This window comes from Mastigoproctus giganteus, chromosome 4 (assembly GCF_048544385.1).
Source record: "Mastigoproctus giganteus isolate SK-2022 chromosome 4, ASM4854438v1, whole genome shotgun sequence".
NCBI lineage: Eukaryota > Metazoa > Arthropoda > Arachnida > Uropygi > Thelyphonidae > Mastigoproctus > Mastigoproctus giganteus.
In genome coordinates, this window is record NC_143578.1 from 93597118 (window position 1) to 93620760 (window position 23643).

The following is a 23643-nucleotide window of genomic DNA, read 5'->3' on the forward strand; positions in this document are numbered from 1 at the left end:
TTTTGTTTTGTTATATTCATTGTATTATTTTATTAATAAATATATGCAAATTGTAGACCGTTGTAATAGTAATTTTTATAAATTCATAAAGATTACAGAGGCGTAGCAAGGGGGGAAGGTTCAGAGAGGGGGGATTTTCCCCAGACACAAAGATTCAGGTGTATAAACTGAAGGAATTATCTATCACAATCAGGGACGCCAGGAAGACGTCACCCCTGAGCACCGGCAGCCCTAGCTATGCTACTGAAAGATTGACTACTTGCATATAATGGGGGTGTACTTATAACACTTTTGCCCCAGGCATAGAATTGCCTAGTTCCGGCTCTGTCCAGGAGCCTTACTTGCCTGCAGGTTAGAAAGTTTTTTTTTTTTTCATTAAATAATCACGTGAAATTTCAATATTATTAATTACATATTTTTCAACTTCATTCCCATAATTTCTCATTGACATAAAGGGTTTTTCTTCTGTAAATATCTATGGCAAAGTAACCATTGAGTTCATCTGCAACATCAGCTGGGGTATCTAATACTATCCTACATCTATTACATAAGGGTCCGATCTGATTTGTCCTTCTCTTCTTTGCATTTATATGTGAAGAATATGCCAGAGATCTCTCGTAATCTGCCTTTCCCAGCATAACCTTTTCTGTGGCACCATTACAGATCAATTTGTAGCTGTTACAGGCTTTGGTACTATTTATTACTCTAACTTTTCCATGCCGTCTTTTTCTGCTCAAGTAATCTGGCTTTTGTTATTTGGTTTTTAGGAACATTAGCAACTAAGGCCATATTGCTCCGGGGATATGCAGTGGTCATTCCCTGACCTTTCCGCATCCTCCATATTTGGTGGTCATGGGCTTGAACCCGGGTCTAATCAAGAAGCATGTGCTACACACTGCTGCTCCCGCAGCAATCTGGCAACTTCATTATTCGTCCAACTTGGAATCCTCCTCACGGAGTATTTTTTTAAAGGTATATACGCATTCAAGGCTTCTGTGATTAATGTTTTAAAGGTATACCATAATTCAATTGTATTTTCTTTCGGTGAGATATCTACCCAGTTTTAACAGGGGCACTTAAGCCATCATAATTTTCTTTCCTGAAATTATAACCCATTCCTTTGCCTTTAACTACTGCTACTTCTGTCTTCATCATCCACTGTAGAACTCTGTGGTCACTTCCTTCTATTGGTTCTTGTATTGTCAGCCCTATTATGTCATGGGCTGATGATCACGTCTAGAATATTCTTTTTTCCCTAGTACTTTCCCTGACATGTTGATACAAATAAAAATCTAGTAATTTAAAAATTTGTCCCCCGTGTAAAGTTTTCTTCCCATTTACTCCAATTAGAGGCAAATTAAAATCACCTATAATAAGACATTCATGTTTACTTGTCCATTCCATCTGCATATAGAGGCTCTCATCATGATCTTCACAATCACCTGGCCTGTAGTTTACTCCCACCCGCATTATACCTTTGCTTCCAACTATCTCACACCATACAGATTCTATACTAGCATGTAAAAAGTCTGAATCTGGGAAAGCTTTCATTGCACTCAGGCTGCTTTTGATAAGAAGCATGACCCCCATCAACCCTTCTGCCCTATCCTTCCTAAATACATTGTACACACCATACTGAAACTCATCATCACCTATCTCTGGGTGGCACCAGGTTTCCGTAAGCCCTATTACAGCAGCATTACTTGTCCTAACCAGCAGTTCAAATTCACTCATTTTATTGACGACACTTCGGACATTACTTGTAAACAATTAAGACTTAGTGTTCTTGTATAGTTAACTACCCTGACACACCCCTTAAAGTTATTTAAGCTCACTTCCCTGACATTAGCTACCCACTCATTTGAAACGTTTCTGCCCCCAGAACATCTTGCTAATACAATCTGTTGCAGTAACAAACAAGAGCTCTCGAGGTATGTGTTTACTTCGACCAATATCATCAGATAAATGCATATATATATTATCCTTGAACCCCCAAAATAGCAGTCCCCCTGAATATCTGATTTATAAAATTTATAATTAGTGAATTGTAAATAAAAAAAAAAATAAAATCCACATAACTGAATCAACTGGTTAATTGAACAAAATTTCAATATCCCAATGTAATTCTAATAAGCAGAACCCAATTTATATTTCGCAGGAATTCCATGCTGTTCTGTGTGCACAATAATGTAGCCTGAGAACCTCCTGAGAGCTATTTGTGTAGTCCACAAGCACTTCTCAAGTTTGACAACCCTGTTCTAGTTCATACAGTTTGACAAGTATTATTTCTGTACAAATGCATACGTTCATAGGTCGACTTTGATGTTATGTAGGCTGAAAACCCAGAATAACTAATCAGGAAGTTATTAATATCAAATAAACTGAGCCAGGTTCCTATCAGTTGAATTTTCTGTGTAAGGCATCTTGTATTCTGGCTGATCCTATGAGGTGCTTATTTTTTATTTTTTAATGTATATAGGTGGCTCCCAGAATATTCATTCAAATCTACCTCATTTAGTTGTAAATTATACAGACTCTGCAAAACACACCAGGCTTGAAGTAGTATAATGTTCGTGTGATTAATGTATGTTGTGTTGGCCTCTTGGCTACCCAGAAGCAGCTATCACCAGGAAGGCTGCTTCCAGATACTCTTCCACACCATAGGAAGGTGGGCCAATTCCAGAAGATGGGATGCCTAAGGTCTCAGATAATGAGAAGAAGAACAACAACAAGAAGAAAAAACAACACTCCTTCACATTCACTCAAAAGCATCCAGAACCAATCGGGTATATGTTGACCTAAGACTCAACTATCTATACAGAGATCTTCTATGTTGAAATACTGCTTTCAAGAACATTTGAAAAGCATCAAATTTATGATGCTCAGAGAGAAATAAAACTTCCTGCCCAGGTATCAAGGATCCAATAATACCACAGTGCCATCCTGTAGGTCTCATAGATAGGACAATCATACAAAATGTGATAGTGTATGTTTAGTGTCAAACAGCACCAGAGGTTTCCTCCATCTCTGCATAGTATACATTGTGGGTGTAAAACAGAACACTGTCAATGCCAGAGGTTTAAAGGTGTGTGGATTTCAAAATGTGATATCAGTCCTCATTAGTGCCACACAGACACGTATCAGTCAGTACAAGTGAAAAAAATATCCCATTCAGAGCTCCAAGAACAGTGCTTCCAAGCCAGGAGTAGACCAACTCGTAAGATGCCTATTAATTTCAGGGATAAATTGCCGCGTAACTCTTCCTGCAGCTCCAGTGTCCCATCGCATTTGCCATTTGTTTATGATTTCATCAAGACACTTCTTTCTCTCACTATTAATACTAGTAAAATTATTAAGCTCAATATCTAAAATTGTAGTGGGTATGTCTCTTTATACAATAACACAATCTCTGGTATAAAAGAAACAAGTCCAACAGAATTGCTCCAGCCAAGCTTGCACAGCAGCTGTTGAAACTGTTCAACATACTCTCAAAATACTAAGGAGCATTAAGTGTTGATTTGAACTTAACTTAGTTTGTATCCTGACAATCGTAGTTGGTAAAACCAGGCTCCAGCAGCATACATTGTCAAGGGGAGGAAAACTGCTGTATAATACAGAAAAAGAGCCTTCTGCAACAAATCACAATCTGCTTTAGACACCCTAACAATTGCACTGGAGAATTTTCCTACTTTATTACTAAGAAATTGTAAATGTGGAGAAAAGTATAACATATAATCAATTAACAAGCCCAAATATTTAGTTTCCTTCACAAGTGGCATTTGTTGTTCGTTAAGCTTGATTTGCTGAGGTCAGTTGAAATCCAGACTATTTCTAAAAAGCATATTAGTCTTAGTAGGACTTATAGTAAGCTTGTAATTTTTTGCCCAGGAGTACAAATTATTCAATACTACATTAGCCTTATTCTCCAAATAAACCCTTGATCTACCAGCAATTATTATTGTTAAGTCATCTGCAACAGCAATTATTTTTGTGTTTGGGAAAGATTGAACTAACCAATTCTGTGGAACCGAACTGTGGAATCCCTTGCAATAACTGCTTTTCAACATAATCATATTGTGATTTTGCCACCAACATATCTGTTTTGTGAAATAACTTCTAAAAACTTATATAGTTTTAAGGGGCAATCAGCAACTCTTAAATTGTTCAAGGGTAAACTCCCACCATAGAGAGTCAAAAGCCCATCAAAATCTATGTAAGTCACTAGTTTGTACTTAGACGTAGAACCTCTAATATGTTATAAAGTCGACCAGAGCATCCTCACATGATCTGTCAGGTGTAAATCCATACTGACATGCAGAAACCATATCACAAGCTGTCATTAACTCAGAAACACGAACTGCCATAAGCCGTTCTAAAACCTTACCAAAATTAACTAAAAGAGCAATTGGTCGATACAACCTAGGTTCAGTCACTGGTTTTGTAATTAACTTCGATAGGTCAACTTTCCATTCATCAGAGAAATAACCCTAAACTAAACACTTATTATACACTGCCAGAAGCAAATGTGGAAACATGAAACCCAAGTATGAAAGTGTTTTCAATGAGATCCATACCAGGACATTTAGTAATGTTAACTAACTTCAAAATGTTTGTTAATTCCTTAGAGGTAAACTGAGCAGCAACTGTTTGAGTTGGATATATTTCATTATCCATCTAACAACAGAAGATATTGGGAAAGGTAGGTATGACCAGCTGACTTGGTCATACCTATCTTTCCCAATATCTTCTGTTGGAAACAATTTAGTCAATATTGCATCAACTGTATCTTCCCAGCCTGTCATCTTGTGAGAATCAACTGTAACTGACCCAAATAAATTCCAGGAAATTTTATAAGACACCCCCCCCCCATTGGTTTGATTGCCTGATTCTTTGACGAATTCCCTCCAAGTTTCTCGTTTACGTGCCGTTATGGTTGTGCAAGTGTTTAACTGTTAAATACGTTTCATGCAACCTATTTACCCCCTCAGGCCTCCAATCACAATGATGCTGATATTGTTGTCATGCACAATACACAGTATGACAAAGGGCAGTCAATTCACTTGACCACCAAGGACAGGATTTGACCAGAACTTCTTCTTAGCTGATTTATTTGCAGCTAAGAAGTAGTTCTGGATTCCTGTAGTTAATACCATACAGGAATAATGGATTCCTGTATGGTATTAACTATAATCATTGCAGATCTTGGTTATAGTTAATACCTGTTATACCCATGGTTGTAGTTTATACATATACCAGTATGATATTAACTATAACCATGGCTGATCTTATGAGGTACTATTCTACCTAATTTTTGGATTGTGGTCAAATGATGGGTTTACAGCCTGGTGACACGTATACTGAGGAATTACCAGCCAAAAAATAAAATAACCTGAGTTTTCTTCCTCAAGCAGGTTACTATCCAAATACAGACTGTCCAAGCTGGCACAGCCTCAACTATCCACAGAGGTAACACATTCTAGCAATAAACTTACTGGCTAAAAGAAAAACTTATTACAATTCGGTTTAAATCTATTTCCCTGTACTTTGAATTTACAGCCTCTGGTTCTGAAATCATAACACTGAAAATTTATTTACTTTACTATTCCTCTTACAGATCTCAAATCAATTTCCCTCAAGAGTGCCTGGTTGCCAAGCTCTATAGCCCACACATTTTCTTAATAATAGGTGATATTTTGCAGATTTCATGAAGTGGGTTACCCATCTTTGGACTCCTTCAGAAAGAATGATATCCATACTTGGACATCTTATCCATGTGTTCTTACAATTGCCACTTTACAGTGGGATAATGATCTCCCTATCTCTATCAGAAAATGTTCAATAAATCATCGATGGACCTTCCTTACCACCTGTCAACACTGTTCAGAGAACTTGATGTCTGCTTGTATTGTAAACTCCCAAATCCCTTTTCTTTCTCTACTCTTTTTAATACAGACCCACCAAATGTATATTATTTTGGGAATGCTTTTCCCCAAGTGTAACATTATAACATAGTCCACTTTTCTGATGAAGACTGTCCAAGTCAGCATAAAGGAGTGCTGCCTTGTGCTGATCATTTACCACTCTCCCAATCTTCACATCATCTGCAAATTCTGAGACCATACTCTCTATCCCTTCATCAGTGTCATTTATAAAAATCAGACCAGGTCTTTAGGGTCACACTTCTAACATTAGACCAGTTTGAGGAGTAACTATTATTCACAACCCTCTGTTTCTTGCTTTGCAATCCACCTTAGAATCTTATCTGCAATTCCAATGCATTCCTGTGCACAGGGTGTGTGGGGAAAGCCATGATCTTAAGTCAAAACTTGTCTTACTAATGGGCAGGACTGTTAAATTTGGGCACTCCTCAATTACTCAATTGTCTGCTATTAAGCTAAGGGGCTCTGCTGAAGGACCAGAATCAGGAATGAATTATCAGATGGAAAATATTCTCTTCCCAAATGAGGTAATTTTAGTGGGTGATTTCATTGTTAAGAAAACTGGGAATATATATGGTAAATGAGACAGAAGGAACAGAACCACTGTATGTCTACAGGTGCTAAAATTTGCAGTGTTAATAACCAGTTGTCAGTTCTTAAGGCAACTAAAGGGCATAATACGGTTATACATGAGAACTAATGACTTAAAACAAAAATGAGCTGACAAACTGGTCAAGAAACATCAGATCATATTAAAAAATGCTGCAAGATGGAGCAAAATATTACTGTGTCTGCAATTGTGCCCACACATGACAGGAAGTACTATACTATTTTATGGGAGAGAAGTTTTTCACAACTTGGCCTGCCCTAGTTAATTGAAGGGATTTATTCTGTAAGGATGGAATTCACTTGAACAGGAGAGTGCAAAGGTCTTTGCTGATGCCATAAGGAGGCCTTAAAGGTTAGGTTCAGAGAACTGCTAATTTTGAGAGTTAGGGAGGTCTCTGGTCAGATTAAGAATATCAATCAAAGTTACACTTGCACCCTCTTCAAGAGTACTTATGGGATACTTTTGTAATTCTATATACATAGAAAGACCTGATGAATTAGACACAATCTCCAGCAATTACACGCCACAGAGAAATTATTTAGGTAAATAACTATAAGGGATGTTATGAGGGTGGTAAAAAGTAAAAAAAATACAAAATTCAACCTGTCTATACAGTAATGCTAATTGTTGTAAATAAAACTAGTACCTGGCATAACATAAGCCATCTTTCTGATTATGGCTTAAATAGTTTAATCTAGATCCTTCAGTCTTCACCATTCTTGTTTAGCGGTGATATAATTCTATAGCAGTCGCCTATGGGATATATGCATATGTCTCTATTTGCAGATGGTTCCCCATCTCCAACAAATATTGCAACAACCTCCATTTTGGATGTAGGTGCATTATATCATCTTTTATCTAAGTCAGGGTCTTCTATAAATGCCATGAGCACATTCATTGTTGGATTGGCCTGGGTTATTTGATGCATTTGTTTATATGACTCAGAAAATGGGTTAACTTGTCGCAGCTGTTTGTTTGTTTGTTAATTTGGTTTTTAGGAGCATTAGCAACTAAGGCCATATTGCTCCGGGAATATGCGGTGGTCATTCCCTGACCTTTCCGCATCCTCCGTATTTGGTGGCGACAGGCTCGAACCCCGGTCTAATCAAGAAGTGTGTGCTACCGCACTGCTGCTCCTTCCCACCTGGCTACGGAGGCGCCTCACTTGTCGCAGCATCTTGTCCAATTGTTACATTACTTCGGCCATGTACCCTTGATTTGATTGTTTTCCAAGCCGTTTTGTTGTGGCTTCAGCAGAATTAAAAATATAAAATTGTCCATATCCTGGCTTATTTGCCTCGTTTGAATATAGTGGTGAGACCAAATGGTAAATCTGGCTGTGTATTATAAAATAGTATGGACCATTTCCAGGCGGTGATTTAATCTCTGCACCCATTGATGCATTGTATCCCCTGTAAGCAGCTCTCGTAATAGAGTAGATGTCTCAGACAGTGGATCGAGTGAAATCTTTCCATCATGACAGCATTTAGTGTATTTATTCAAAGTGTTTAACTCATGTCCCCAATATCTTGCATTGCAATACTCACAGTTGTAACACATTTCCTATGTCATGCTCTTCCACATTAATTACAGCTTGATTATTCGTATCCAGTATTTCTATTTGATTAGTCCTATGGCATTTCATCCATCTTCTTATTTCCAATCTTGATTCCTTCTTCAATGTTTACTGTCCGTCTTCATAGTTTTAGAGCCTCGTTTCAGTCTATTAGATCTCTCCTCTAATGTTTCATTAGCATTTCTTCTACATTTTCTCAAAATTCTTACACACTGTTCAGCCATTTTTACACTTAAAACTTAGAATGGTTTATTAAACTTGAAAACAGATAAAATAAACATACATCAATAGTTTTCAGGCATAGGTCGCCTTTCTTCAGTTGAAAAATATTAGTACAAAAATTAATAAAGAATGCCCAGTGGTCGTGCGAGGTGAACTACATGAACAGGTGCTGGCAACAATTAGCAGTTGGAAAATTTGGGCAGAATACCTAAGTATTTTATATATGAATAAAATGAGTGAACTTGAGCCTCTGGTCAGATAAACTAATGAGGATATGGTGAGAATAACAAACATGGTGCCATCCCAAGATAGAGAATGATAAATCCCATTTTGGTGAGTACAGTGTCTCCGGGAAAATGAGGAGTTAAGGGTGGGGGGTGAATATGTTGCTTATCAAAAGCCTTACGAAGTCCAGGCAGATACTGTGTGGTGTGAGATAAATAGCAGTAAAGTAAAGATAATAGTGAGAGTGCATTATTGGCCAAGCAACTGCATAATTACGAGTGACTTTAATTTCCTCTTACAGTTGGAAATTGCAGACGTGCAGTACACATAGTGAGAATAGTTTCTCAAATAGCAATCATATAGTTTCTCAACTATATGACTGCTATTTATTTCAACATGTTGGAGAAAGTACAAGGAGGGGTCAAATATTCATTTCCTAGTCCACACACCATGGAACCAAGCAGTATCAATAATATGAAAGTTTAAGAAACAATAGCAGGGAGTAATCATGTATTTTTTTTGAGTTATACTAACTGGAGTTATTACTATATGCTATTTTGATACTATGCACTATGGGATATATTTAACAGTTTTAAGCCACAAACACATTCATTCCAGAAAAGTACCACAAAAGGAAGATAACAAAATGAATGATTACAGCTTAAAGATTTAAATTAACAAAAGAAAGAGCATATGGGATAATTACAGGATATCGTGTGACACTGCTTCATATGATAACTATAAGCAAATTTGAGTATGAAAAAGTCTTACTCATATATAAATGTAAGGAAGCAGAAAGTAAATTTGAAAGGCTCCTTGCAAGATAAAAGTAATGGTATAATCAACAATCCAGCTAAAATGGCAGCTGAGTGAATAGGTATTTTGTAACTATTTTACTATTGAAACTACATTAGTGCCAAGGGGAAAGTGAAGTTGAGTTGAAATGTAAAATAAATGACACAATGATATCAGAGAAATGCTTATCTGAAATCTACTTCAGCTGAGGGAAGTATGAAGCTTCAGAGTACATTGGATACATCCAATTCGTTGGATGTATCCAATGTAGAGCGGATATCATCTTTTACGTGCAGGGCGGATATCATATTTTAAGGGCATAAAAGGTGATATAGTTGTACCAGTTGGCACTAATGATATTAAGAGTAGGAGACCAGCGGAATTACTCAAAAAGTACAAGTCACTGTTGAAAAAAAGCCGTGAATTATGGTTGAATTTGAAAGTGTCTGCAATTCTGCCCAGGCTCGATAGGAGGGAGTATATGATTAGAGCCTTGTCGATAAATTCGGCCCTGGAAAGATTGTGCAAGGCTCAAGGGGTAGAATTTTTTTTTTTTTTAGCCTGGTCTGTACTTTTTAACAGGAGAGACTGCTTCTACAGGGATGGGATACACTTAAATAGAAAGGGTGCAAGAATGTTTGCTGATGCTATCAAGGCAATGTTAGGTGGGTCGGAAAACTGCTAGCTTGGGGGGGATAAAAGGACTAATAGATTAACAGTAGCCATTGCAGAGGTGAAAGTGATCCTTGCACTGCTTCTATTGGAATGAGCAGCAGCCTGGAAAACAAGATGCACGGTATTTCAGAGACTGCTGGGAGTCATTGCGGTACAAGTAAACATATGGGTTGTGTTAGGGTAGCTAAGAATAGGAACAGGTGCATGTATACTAGTGTGTACACCAATGCTAGGAGTTTGGTAAATGAATTTGAGGTATTGCTCAAAACATCAAAGGCAGATATTGTTGGGATATCAGAGACGTGGTGTCACATAGATATAAGGAATGTAGAACTGGAATTTGGGGAGTACAATGTGTACAGAAAGGATAGGAAGGGAGGAGGGGTTATGCTATTAGTTAAGAAACACATAAAATCCAAAGGAATTGAAGCCAGTCGACATCGCTGGACAGTGCAGTGTCGAGTCAGTTTATTGTGACACAAGCATTGGGAGATCAAAATTGAGAGTAGGAGTGTGCTATAGGCCTAATGACTCTCAGTATAATAAACTGTACAGGGAAATAGTGGGCTAGTAAATCAGAGAGTCTTATAATGGGGGATTTAATTTCCCAGATATTGACTGGAATTTGTGGGTTGGTCACTCACACACTAGCAAGGCTTTTTTGTGGATTTATTGGATGATTGTTTTCTACATCAGCATGTTCGGGGGGCGACTAGAGGGAGTAATACTCTTGGTCTGATTATCAGTAGTGATTCTTCATGCATTAAGAATCTGCAGATAAAGGAACCACAAGGTGGCAGTGATCACAGTGGGCTGAAATGGGATTTACTCAAGGAGGTAACTACATCAGGGGTAAAGGGAAGGGTTTTTGCTTTCGTAAAGGTGACTACGATGGTCTGAGACAGTATTTAAATTCTATATGGTGGGACCAACTGATGATGTTACCAACAGCAAATTCAAAATGGGAAGCATTCAAAGAACTTATCTTGGAAGCTACTAGGCTTTACATACCAACTAAGAAATATTGTTTTATATTCTAAGAAATATAGGCCTAAATGGATGTCAGATGAACTAATGAGACATATGGCAGAGAAGAAAAATACATGGGATACATATAAATTAATGGGTGACATTAGCATTAGTAGAGGAATATGATGCAAAAAAAAAAAAAAAAAAAACCCCTTCCACTTCACCTCTCTGTTCATTTGAAATACCTGTCCAGCTGAGCCTTAAATTTATTTAGGCTATCAACTTCCACAACAAGGGATGGAAGTCTGTACCACCAACCAACTACCTGCTGGCTAAAGGCAAATTTCTGCACATCTATCCTACATCTGTCTTTCCTGAATTTGAATTTATGCCCTCTCAGGTGATTATCTGAGCAAGAGGATGAATCCCATCAGCATTGAGCATGCTCAAACCATTCAAGGCTTTATACACCTCTATCAGATCAGATCACCTCACCGGTGCCTAGTCTCCAGACACTGTAATTTGCAAAACTTAAGCCTTTCTTTGTAAGAGCAACCCTTTGTTCCGTTCACTAACCTTGTTGCTCTTCTCTGTACTCGTTCCAGCAGCTCTACATCCTTCTTGAAATGAGGCCTCCAGACCTGTATACAGTACTCAAGGTGCGGCCTGACCATTGCCTTATACAAGGGAATAATCACCTCCCTATTCCTGCTAGAAACATTCCTGTATATCATTGATAAGACACCATGAGCTACTCTTGCAGCCCATCTGCACTGCTCAGAGAACTTCATATCTGCCTGCACAATTACCCCCAGGTCCTTTTCATTCTCTACCACCGTCAGTGTAGTACCACAGATTTGATACGTTGCTCTGGGGTTGCAGTTTTCCATATGTAGTACTTTACATTTGTCAATGTTAAACTTCATTTGCTCAACCAACCACCTCTCAGCCCATTTGCTCAACCTTTCCAGATCCTGTTGCAGCAGCATAGCGTCAATAGCGTCTTTAACAACCCTGCCAACCTTTGTATCGTCTGCAAACTTGGACATTAAGCTTGATATACCATCATCAATATTATTTATAAATACAGAAAACAACAATGGTCTGAACCCTGAGACTCCACTAATAACATTAGTCTACGATGAGCAGAGTCCATTAATTACCACTCTGTCTTCTGCCACTCAACCATCCCTTTATCTGTAGCAACAATTTGCCACCAATGCCACACTGCTCCAATTTGTGCAGCAGTCTTCCATGTGCAACAGTATCAAAAGCCTTTCTAAGATCCAAATATATAATATCAAAGTTATTCCCTGCATCCAATTCTTTTGTGACTACATCATAGTATCCAATCAAATTTCTTCAGGCAAGACATTCCCTTAACAAAACCATGCTGTGTCTGAATAATAACTGAATTCTTGTCAAGATGATCCTGCAGTGCTTCTTTAACCAGTGCTTCCATTAATTTTCCTGGAACAGAAGTTAAACTCACAGGTCTATAATTACTTGTGTCAGCCTTTGATCCTCCTTTGTGAATTGGGGTTACATTTGCACTTCTCCAGTCTGTGGGTATCTCTCCTGCGTCCAAGGAAGCTCTCATAATTATGGCTAACGGATTGCTTACTTCCTTTGCTGCCTCCTTTAATATAACTGGATGGATCCCATCCACCCCAGGTGCCTTTCTTGTATTTATCTTCAACAATTTCTCCTCCACTTTACTCTCAATTATTACAAGATCCTCTAGCTCACTGCCAGTGTTTACTTCATCTATAGCATTCCCCTTCCTGAATAACTCATGTGCGAATGTAGATGGAAAATATTAATTTGTTAGCTAACTGAGCAGGATCATGAACAGTTGAACCATTGATATCAACTGGACCAATCTGATTCATCCCCTTCCTTCTAGAGTTTACATAAGTAAAGAACTCCTTGCTGTTTTTCTTTGCATCCTTTGCCAAAGATTTCTTGCAATATGCCTTCACCTGCCTAACCTCCTTTGTAACTTGGTTACAGATCAACTTATATCTATCATAGGCTTCTGTGTCATATGTTAATTTATATGTATCCCGTGCATTTTTCTTCTCTGCCATATGTCTCATTAGTTCATCTGACATCCATTCAGGCCTGAACCTTGAACAATATTTCTTAGTTGGTATGTAAAGCCTAGTAGCTTCCAAGATAAGTTCTTTGAATGCTTCCCATTTTGAGTTTGCTGTTGGTAACATCATCAGTTGGTCTCACTGTATAGAATTTAAATACTGTCTCAGAACATCGTAGTTGTCTTTACGAAAGCAATAACCCTTCCCTTTACCCCTGATGGTAGTTACCTCCTTGAGTAAATCCCACTTCAGCACACTTTGATCACTGCCACCTAATGGTTCCTGTATCTGCAGATTCTTAATGCATGAAGAATCACTACTGATAATCAAATCAAGAGTATTGCTTCCTCTAGTCCTCCCGAACATGCTAATTTAGAAAACAATCATCCAATAAATCCACAAAAGCCTTACTAGTGTGTGAGTGACCAACCCACAAATTCGAGTCAATATCTGGGAAATTAAAATCCCCCATTATAAGACTCTCTGATTTACTGGCCCACTCTATTTCCCTATACAGTTTCTTATTATACTCATCAGAGTCATTAGGCCTATAGCACACTCGTACTCTCAATTTTGATCTCCCAATGCTTATGTCCCACCAAACTGACTCGACACTGCACTGTCAAGCGATGTCGACTGGCTTCACTTCCTTGGATTTTATGTGTTTCTTAACTAATAGCATAACCCCTCGTCCCTTCCTGTCCTGTCTATCCTTTCTGTACACATTGTACTCCCCAAATTCCAGTTCTGCATTCCTTATATCTGTGTGACACCACGTCTCTGAAATCCCAACAATATCTGCCTTTGATGTTTTGAGCAATACCTCAAATTTATTTACTAAACTCCTAGCATTGGTGTACACGCAAGTATACATGCACTTGTTCTTTTTCTTAGCTACCCTAACACTACCCATGTGTTTACTTGTATCCCAATGATTCCCAGCAGTCTCTGAAATATCCTGCATCTTATTTTCCAGGCTGCTGCTCATTCCAATAGAAGCAGTGCAAGAATCACTTTCACCTCTGCCAGTGGCTACTATTAATCTATTAGTCCTTGTATCCCCCCAATCTAGCAGTTTTCCGACCCACCTAACACTGCCTCAATAGCATCAGCAAACATTCTTGCACCCTTTCTATTTAAGTGTATCCCATCCCTGTAGAAGCAGTCTCTCCTGTTAACAAGTACAGACCAGGCTGGAAAAAATTCTACCCCTTGAGCCTTGCACAATCTTTCCAGGGCTGAATTGATCGACAGGGCTCTCATCATATACTCCCTTCTATCGTGTCTGGGCAGAATTGCAGACACTTTCAAATTCAACCCTAATTCACGGCTTTTTTTTCAACAGTGACCTGTACTTGTTAAGTAATTCCGCCGGTCTCCTACTCTTAATATCATTAGTGCCAACGTGTACAACTATATCACCTTTTGTGCCCTTAAAAGATGATATCCGCTCTACAACGATATCAACCTTTGCCCCTGGCAGACATACCCTGGTCCTGTTCCACCTATCCTTTTTACAAAGCATGTTTCCCTGACAATAGTCACCAACAACTACTAGTTCCTTTGGGACCAGCGCATTCTGCCTTGGGGGCTGCCGCTGTGTTGCGTGATGACCAAGTGCAAGCTCTGGCATTGGTGTGGGCAGCTGAGAGCTTGATGGGGCCCCTCACTTTTAATCCTTCGAAGGCATCCACCCTGTCCTTGAAGCTCTCATATAGGCCCATAACAACGCTGAGTTGTCGCCTGACTTCCTTACACTCTTTGCATCGCGCACACACACAAAGACATCCCCACGGCAGTATCATGTCCCGTACTCGACTGGTCATGATATGGAAGTGTATGGACTTGAACCTCCTTGTGGCATTACATTTTCTAGAAGTTTCAACCCATAATGTCCATTGTTAATTATTTTATGATTTGGAAGTTATTCATAGACATAATGCATTATTTGCTTTGTGCGTGTATATTACAGCATATGAGTTTACTTCAAGTATGGTGATTTCGGAAATACAGTAGAATCTCATTAATATGTAATGCATAACTGTCTAGGATGCCCAGATAGACCTCAATATTCATGGTTTTGTCCAAAACAATCAATGGTGGCAGTCCTAACCATGAAAAACAGTCACAGATCATCACATCCTACTACCTCCATCAAACTTCACTGTCATGATAGTGCAGTTCAACAGGTAGCTTTCTCCAAGTATGTGCCACATTTAGGCATGGCTGTCAGACTAATAGACCGTGTACAGGTTCTTGTCACTTGAAAGCACAGCTTTCCATCAGTCTATGCTCCAAGAGCAGTAGACCGTACACCAAGCTACACAGTATCCAGCATTAATCAGGGTGATATTAGTGGCTTGTGGACAGCTGCATGACTGCAGTAATCCATATCGTGTAGTGTCCTCTACACTATACTAGTGCTAACATGTGTCATAATCTTCTCAGCATGTGTGTGCACGTGCACATGCCCTGCAGCAATGTTGACCCAAGTTCTGAGCATAAAATTCTTTGCAGGCCTCTCCTGTCATGTTTTCTGTCAGAAAATATAGGTTTTTCTGGGTCATTTTGTGACCATTTCAGTACCAGTTTGCTTCCATTTGCAGGTCACATCAATTTTCAACCTAGGGATCTTTGGTGCTGTTGAAATTTCACATCATATCAACTACTTACGTGACACTATCATTCCACACTGCTAACTTCATACTGAAACTCAACTCCATTGACCACAGTGTCTTGCATTCCCAATTGCAGTACTGTCTTCTTGAAGGCCAACAAGCATATTTATAGTTTGGTCTGTATTTGCACATTAGACCTAGATGATTTTATCTGTTCTCTTGTGGCAAAGCTCAAAAATCTTGCTGGATACTGTTCTCTAATTCATAGGAGCATGCATACATTTGTTTTTTGGCCTATCTCCATAAAAAAAAAAAAAAAATGGACCCAAATCAGGATTTCTGGTTGACTATTCTACTGGGCCATTGAATTGTCATTCAATCAATCTGTGTACAAAGTGTATGTCTAACCAGTCCTGAACATCAGTTTTAATGGGGATGAGAGTGAAGGGGGTGGAGGATTATCCTACTGCCATAGTTGGGATCAAATGAATGTGTTAAGCATGTTTATGTACTTTTTCCATTCATTCTATCACAATGCAAATATGGGCCAATGAGTTGTTTTTATTCACAGGTGAAACAGCTCTTTTTTTATTTGTATTATTTTTATTTTTTATCTTTTGAATCTGTCCAAATATCACTCCATACTACAGTCAACAGATGTTATGCCTATTCATAAAGAAACTGAAACACTCCCTTATCTGAACAAATAATGTTTTCTAACAAACTGGGTCACTTTTTTGAGCAACTGTAGAAAATTCCATTTAGTGGGTTAGTGTTAGTTTCTGCTGCCCTCCACAAAGGGGAAGGGGAGAGCAGAAAATAATACCAATCCTCAATAAACTAATAGTTTACACAATCTACTAATCCTGCTGCCACCCTTCTATCTTTTGGTGTGGGAATGACTTTCCCTCACCATACAGCGCCAGGACTACTAACCTCCTCTCTAATCACCACCAAATTTGTTACTAACCACACCCCTACCCAACCTAAAAAGATTAATTGTATGAAGGGGGAAGAAGAAGAAGATAGTGTTTTTTCCCCCTCTTTGGTAGTTATTGGCGCATCAGCTTCTGCGGCCATAATGCACCTCCCAAGGTTTTTGCGGTACTTTGATCGAAGCCCGAGGTGGGATTCGAACCCGCAACCTTTGGGTTTCCAGGCAGGCACTTCACCCACCCGGCTAGGCCAGTCGGCAGAAGATAAAGTGCAAATATACATACATTCCCTCACCCAATTAATGTATCCTTATGAAGAGGCAAGCTATAACCCAACCATCCACACACAGACACACAAGAAATGAATGCATTAATGGTACATGTGACTGTGAATGAGTGAGAGGGAGGGTAAAAGTAACAGATATGAATGCATGAGTGAAAGATCTTTGTCTGAGACTGAATGGATGGTTCCATCCCCAAATGCTAACTTTCTCTCTGTTTCCCTGAATAAATGAAATGGCCACAAGGACAAACTAGAAATGATCACCAAATGGTAGCTGTCTTTTCACATGTAATATTTAAGAACTAACAAAAAAAAACTAAAGGTAAGATAAAAAGAAAACAGACTTAGAACATAAAAAAATTAATATCTTAAAACACAGATCATGCCAGAAGCACCCAGCCAGGTTGGGATGTACACAACAGAATACCTGAATGTGGTACAGGTCTGACAGGGAAGATGAGTATGACTCTCTAGTGGTCATCACTTACCTGTGTTAATACCTGTCCAGCAGTGGCTGTCAAACAGCTGGTGACTGGTAACAGAGAAGCAGCAATATTCTAACACCACAATTCCCTCCCTCTGCTGTTCTACTTGAGCTTGCTAGGCTGAAGATGTCACACAATGGGGATGCTGGCTAACTTAAATCCTGAGTCTCCCATCACTGCCTTCTCTAATCCTAATCATAATTCTCCTTACATCCTAGCATTTTTAAATCTTAATTTTTAAACAGAGATCATCTCTTGGACCTCAATCTCTAGAAGCTCAGTAGAGAGTCTCAACAAAAGATGCACACAGCCTGCCTCCTCATGGTAAGGAACAGAAACTAGTCAGCAAAATTCCAGGTGGCAAAATTTTACAAGTGGCCATTTGCACAACACAACAAATTGACAAACATACAAACCTACACAACAAGCATGGCTAGCTATGGAGATGCTACAGCACAAATGACAATGGCGGATTGTATGATGATCCTTGGGGACCATCTAGACAGAAACATATACTTTCATATTCCCTCGGTATCTGATTGACACATGACTGTCTCTGATAGAGTAGTTGATACCATGGATGACAGGTATTTCCTAATGAACTGGTCACACAGTCTGTATATCCTTGTACACATTTATATAATTCATATTTTATTTATTATTATTATTATTATTTTAAATGAGTGCTGAAAAAATACAGTATAAAATAAAAGTGAAACCTGAATTTAATTTAAATTTCACATAAAAACAGCTGGTTGTTAATGAACTCCTACCTACACGACTGGCTATGGAGATGCTACAGATGATAATAACAATTTTTTTTTTTTTTTTTTTTTTTTTTTTTTTTTAATTAATACAAATCATATCTGTAGAAAATCAGTAACATCTAATAAAAATAAAATTTTTAAAATGTATTCTCAGACCACTTCGGCATCTGTCACTTACATGATGGTAGTTATTAAAACCCTCAAATTAAAATGATCAGTTACAAAATTTACTCTTGGCAGTAGAGGACTGTTGACTCTTTTTAAAGAGATCTGAATATCCTTTACTGCCATCACCAAGTTTTTGAATACTCTTTTAGTTCAGTATATGTATCTGTTTCTAATGCACAAAATGTATGGTCACTTTTGATTTTTTGAATTTCTATAAAAATAAAAAATGTATATAATAATAAATAAATAAAATAAATCATTTATTTAAAAATGTAATTTTTACCAAATTCCTGTATCAATGAAACCTTGAGAGAGTCAAAGCATTGCATTTGAATTTTTTTTTTTAAAGCCACTACTAACCATGGATGTTGTATTTCAAATAAACAAATCTTTATGGGAATATATTCTATATGACCAAAAGAATTTGGACATATACTGGTAATTGCAAAAAGGCTTTTAATTTAAATACCCATTTAAATACCATCTTTGCCTGTATGCCCACAATATATATGATAATTTTTTAAAAGTAGAAATTATATCAAAATCTTACCTGAAGTTATAGTGATCTCATTCTAGAACTGTAAATTATTTTCAGAACTAACATTATTTTTCTATAAAACCTGTGCAGTATCATCTGTGGCACTGTAGAAATCTTGTCTGATACTAGAGAACGACACTTCCTTAGACACCCCCCTCCCAATCCTCATGGGGATACTTTCTACTACTTTTGATATGTGTACGCTGGAATTTGCCTCCATTCCTCTTGGAAAACAGCTGCTACAGCATTTGGAAGGAGGCCATTTTGGCTCCACTTAATCTATCTCCACCTGTTCCAACTTCACAATGTCTGTTCACAAACAGTCCTGTATGACCCTCACTGTATCATATAGAGCACTGTTATGCTGACATGAACTGTTTTCATAGTACAGTGTTGGCGGTGCTCACTGTCATAGAGAAAGACACTTCCTTAGACCCCCTCCCAACCCTCATGGGAATACTTTCTACTACTTCTATGTGTCAGCTGGAATTTGCCTCCATTCCTCTTGGAAAACAGCTGCTACAGCATTTGGAAGAAGGCCTCATGGGGATACTTTCCCCATCCAAGCAGATCAGAGACATCATGGTTTCAGACACTACCACTAATGTATCAAGTCCAAACCAACTGGAACAGCCCCATCAGAATGCCTTAAAAAATCAACTTAATAGTTGAGTAAAATGAAGTGATGCAGGTAGGCAACTTACAGTATAGATAATGTATAATTGTAAAAACATTCAAAGTAGGTCATGCAATGGTTTCAGACACTATCACCAACAGCTTGAGTTGGACCAAATGAAAGAGTCCCATACCATCAGAATGTCTCTCACCACAGTTGAGGTGAAACACTAACAGAAAATTCTCTCCGGGCAATATCTATTGTAATGAAACACTATGTGGCAAGATTTGTCACATGACTCCACAGCTTTTCTACAGTTGAATCTAAGACAATGCATCTCTCTCTAAATGATTTTTATACTAATGTGTGTTCCTCTGGCTTCTGCAATCTAAACCAGGTGTTTTCCATGGTCAGCATGCGTGAGGCATGAACTTTTTATGGTTTGCTGACCATATTCTATGAGTTTGTGTCCAGACCTCTTTCTGTCGAGCAGTGGCATATCCAGGATTTTGTCAGCAGGTATATTCACAAAAAAAAAGGTGGCAACTGCCTAATGCTAAAAAGCACCACAATACCAGACTTTGCCGTGAGGGGGTACAATGTACCTGTTGACCCTACCCTAGCTATGCCACTGCTGTTGAGGCTCCACTTAATAACTAAACCTACAATTTTCTTTAATAATATTTTAATATTTTTAAAGAAAATATGAGACAAGTTGCATGCACAGAAATGTTACTTATGTGACATGGAATCATCATCCATCCCATGATGGAAGTTCTATGAATTCCAATCCATGACCCATATACTAGGCAGGCCCATAAGATTTATATTGACATATCTGGGCATGTCAGTATACACATGTGCAGGAACCTTCTGGAATGGTATATGCAATATTTGGAAGGATGCCCATATACTTTTATTATTATATGGTGTATATGTGCACACAATATATAGGATAATTTTTAAAAGTAGAAAGTATATCTATACCAAAATCTTACCTGTGTTATGGTGCTCTCATTCTGGAACTGTAAATTATTTTCAGACCTAACATTACTTTCCAATAAAATCTGTGTAGTACCATCTGTGGCTCTGGAGAAATCTTGTCTGATACTGGAGAAAGACTTTTCCTTAGACCCTGAATTTGAAGACTCACAATTTGTATTTACTGGTGAAATATTTTTGGTTAGGGAGAAATTTCTGTCACTGGACACAAGTGTTCTCTCCACTTTCATATTCACAGTATTATAATCATCACACTTATTTTCTGATAAAATGCTATCTGTAGTTTTAGAGAAATTTGGAAGAACAGGTGCCAATGGCAGTGCTTCTTCAACATGTGTTATCATATAATCTTTAGATGTTCCTTGGCTTTCAAATATGTTTTTTGACAACTCAGAAGTTATAGTGTTATTTCGAGTTTTGAAGAAATGTGGTCTGACAACTGGCAAAGAAAGGGATTTTTCCTCATTTTCTATAGTCCAAGTCCTATAATGTTTGCATTTATCTTTATCTTCAATACCAGTAAAATTTATATCACAGTGTTTACTACCTGCAAGCTCACAAAACCTTTTGCTACTATTCTGCTTTACGTTCTCATCTTGCACATTTTGACATAGTTCAGTGTATGTTTTATCTACTACTGATTCAATCAAACTCTGAACAACATCATAAGCCTGACTCTCATTTTCACAATTATATGGAATATTGGATGTCCTATCTGAATTTAACATGGGAGTCCTATTAGTATCTCTAGGACAAATTACCTTGCCATTTGTATTTAGTGCTGAAGACGCTATGTCTTTGTTCTCAGTAAAACCATCATCATCATCGTGCTTAGTCTTGGGAACCTGGACAATACAGAAATATTTTTTTATTAATGTTATGAATTTTTACTACACAGGATCAACACTAAACAGAATTATTAAAAATGATCTTTCAAATCTGAAACATTATGAAAATAGTATGATACATACCCAATTGCGTAAATAATGAAACATACAATTTCATCTCAATATGGCTATGTAACTAGCATTCAATTAAAATTTGTCATTATACAACCACTGGACTGAAACTGTTCCCATTACTGGGATAATGCAGAATCTCATGATTAGGGTAATGCAGAATGATTCCCTATAATTGCAACGATGCAAGATGATCCATGATTGACAATATAATACTTTATTGTGTTTGATTTTTAATAATGGGGGTTATTCTTTTTCAGTGAAGACAAAGGCCAAGTACTAATCTTGGGCTAATGTTCAACTTGGAGACAAATAACATATGGTCTGGCTGTAGCCCAGTGGTAGGGTGCTTGGCTACAAGTAAGGAGGTGGGGGTTTTAAACCAGTAGGCTGACATAAAAAAAAAATGCATGGCCAGATTGTCAACGCCACATACATGCAGTCACAATGAATTTATAAACTCTTCTAGCCTCAGCCATCTAGAGAATTAATAAAAATTTATTTATCTACAGTTCTGCTTTTTAAACTGTATAGCATCACCTGAATAAGTGAATCAACTATATATTTAAAAATCTGAGACACTTCCAGCTGTTTTCAGGCGTCTGGCTTCTTATCTGCTGGTAGATGTCTATTAATAAACCTAAGCCAAATTGTGGATTTTGTCTAATTTTGTCTAAGTGAACAGCCAAGTGGTGTACAGAAGTTAAAACTAAAATTTAAACACATAACCATTATATCTACTTTTAGCCCCTATAATTCAGTGGTTCCAAAACTGTGTGAACAATTCCCAAGGGATCCGTGAATACTTTTCTGTAACATCTATTTTGAATTTTAATTAAAGGAATAATTTTGTTAAAAATAATTACAAAACTTCTTTAATTGAAACTCCGTAGCCAGGTGGGAAGGAGCAGCAGTGCGTAGCACATGCTTCTTGATTAGACTGGGGTTAGAGCCCGTCACCACCAAATACAGAGGATGCGGAAAAGGTCAGGGAATGACCACCGCATATTCTCGGAGCAATATGGCCTTAGTTGTTAATGCTCCTAAAAATCAAAATAACAAAACTTTTTAATTGAAAAAATATTTATTTTTCATGATCATCAGAACATCTAGTTAAGAAACCCCTGTACCCATGAAGACAGCAACAATCAGTTTAATTAAGGTGACATCATGCAATGCATTATGTATGCTATTGATATATATTCGTAGCTATCTGATTACAAAGTACGTTGCATGTGGACCCAGAAATATATGTGCGTTAAATTAACAAACTTGCATTGTTGCACCTGCTACAGATTTTAGTAATCTCTAGTTGTGACTTCCACCACCACTGATCACCAGTTCAGTTTAGTCATTCATATAGTGTAACATAATTACAAGGGAAGTGAAGTAATTATTTTTATTAGCTACAGTAGTGTCAGTTAAATAATGTGCAGTAACATTAATGTCAATTTGTTTTTTATTTATCACGGATCAGAAGCTAAAAAGAGGTAGTTTAAACAAACAATTGAGTCCTACTACAGTAAGTACAGATCTAACCAACATTGTAAGTGAATCTCAATGTTTTACATTTCCATCCAGTATCTGCAGTACTAGAACTGCAGAAAGTGATAAAAAAACATCTCTGCGGTTTATGTATACAGGTGATGAATTTGCCCTTGATATTCCATGCATCTTGTGCAACAATGTGTTATCAAACAGTCCTATGTTGCATGCCAAACTTCATAGACATCATGATTCTTGCTACCTCTACTCTGCCAGATAGTGACTGGAGGGAGTCAGAGTAGTGTGTATGCGGGGAGCATTGTCGAGGCCATGTTATGTCAAGGATCTGGGTATATTCTTACCACATGTACGCCATATCCAAAAATTTCATTACTTCATACAGCATGTCCCACCCACTTTTTCTTACTATTGAATACACAATGAATTGTCAAACTAATAGAGCAAGCTTATCTGCGAAAAGATCTAAACCTCCCAAGGACTTCCTAATTCATTTCACAAATATACGTGGTCTCAATTCTAATCTCAACGATGTCCATTTCCACTTGCAGTCTGCCAAACCCCATGTACTTTTTCTGACAGAATCTCAGTTATCAGTTGATTCAACTACTGCTCATCTCGAATGCCCAAATTATTCGCTGTATGATTCCTTTCACCTC

The 23643-nt window shown here is 37.8% G+C and overlaps 1 protein-coding gene across 1 annotated transcript in view; it reads right to left on the reverse strand.

Annotated features, from left to right (window-relative positions):
- Nucleotides 1-23643, reverse strand: part of LOC150086919 (uncharacterized) — a 290440-nt gene that overhangs the window by 16199 nt on the left and 250598 nt on the right. The window contains exon 12 of the mRNA XM_090372322.1: nt 20519-21367. Coding sequence (XP_090228448.1) covers nt 20519-21367 — 849 coding nt within the window. The remainder of the gene's footprint in view (nt 1-20518; nt 21368-23643) is intronic.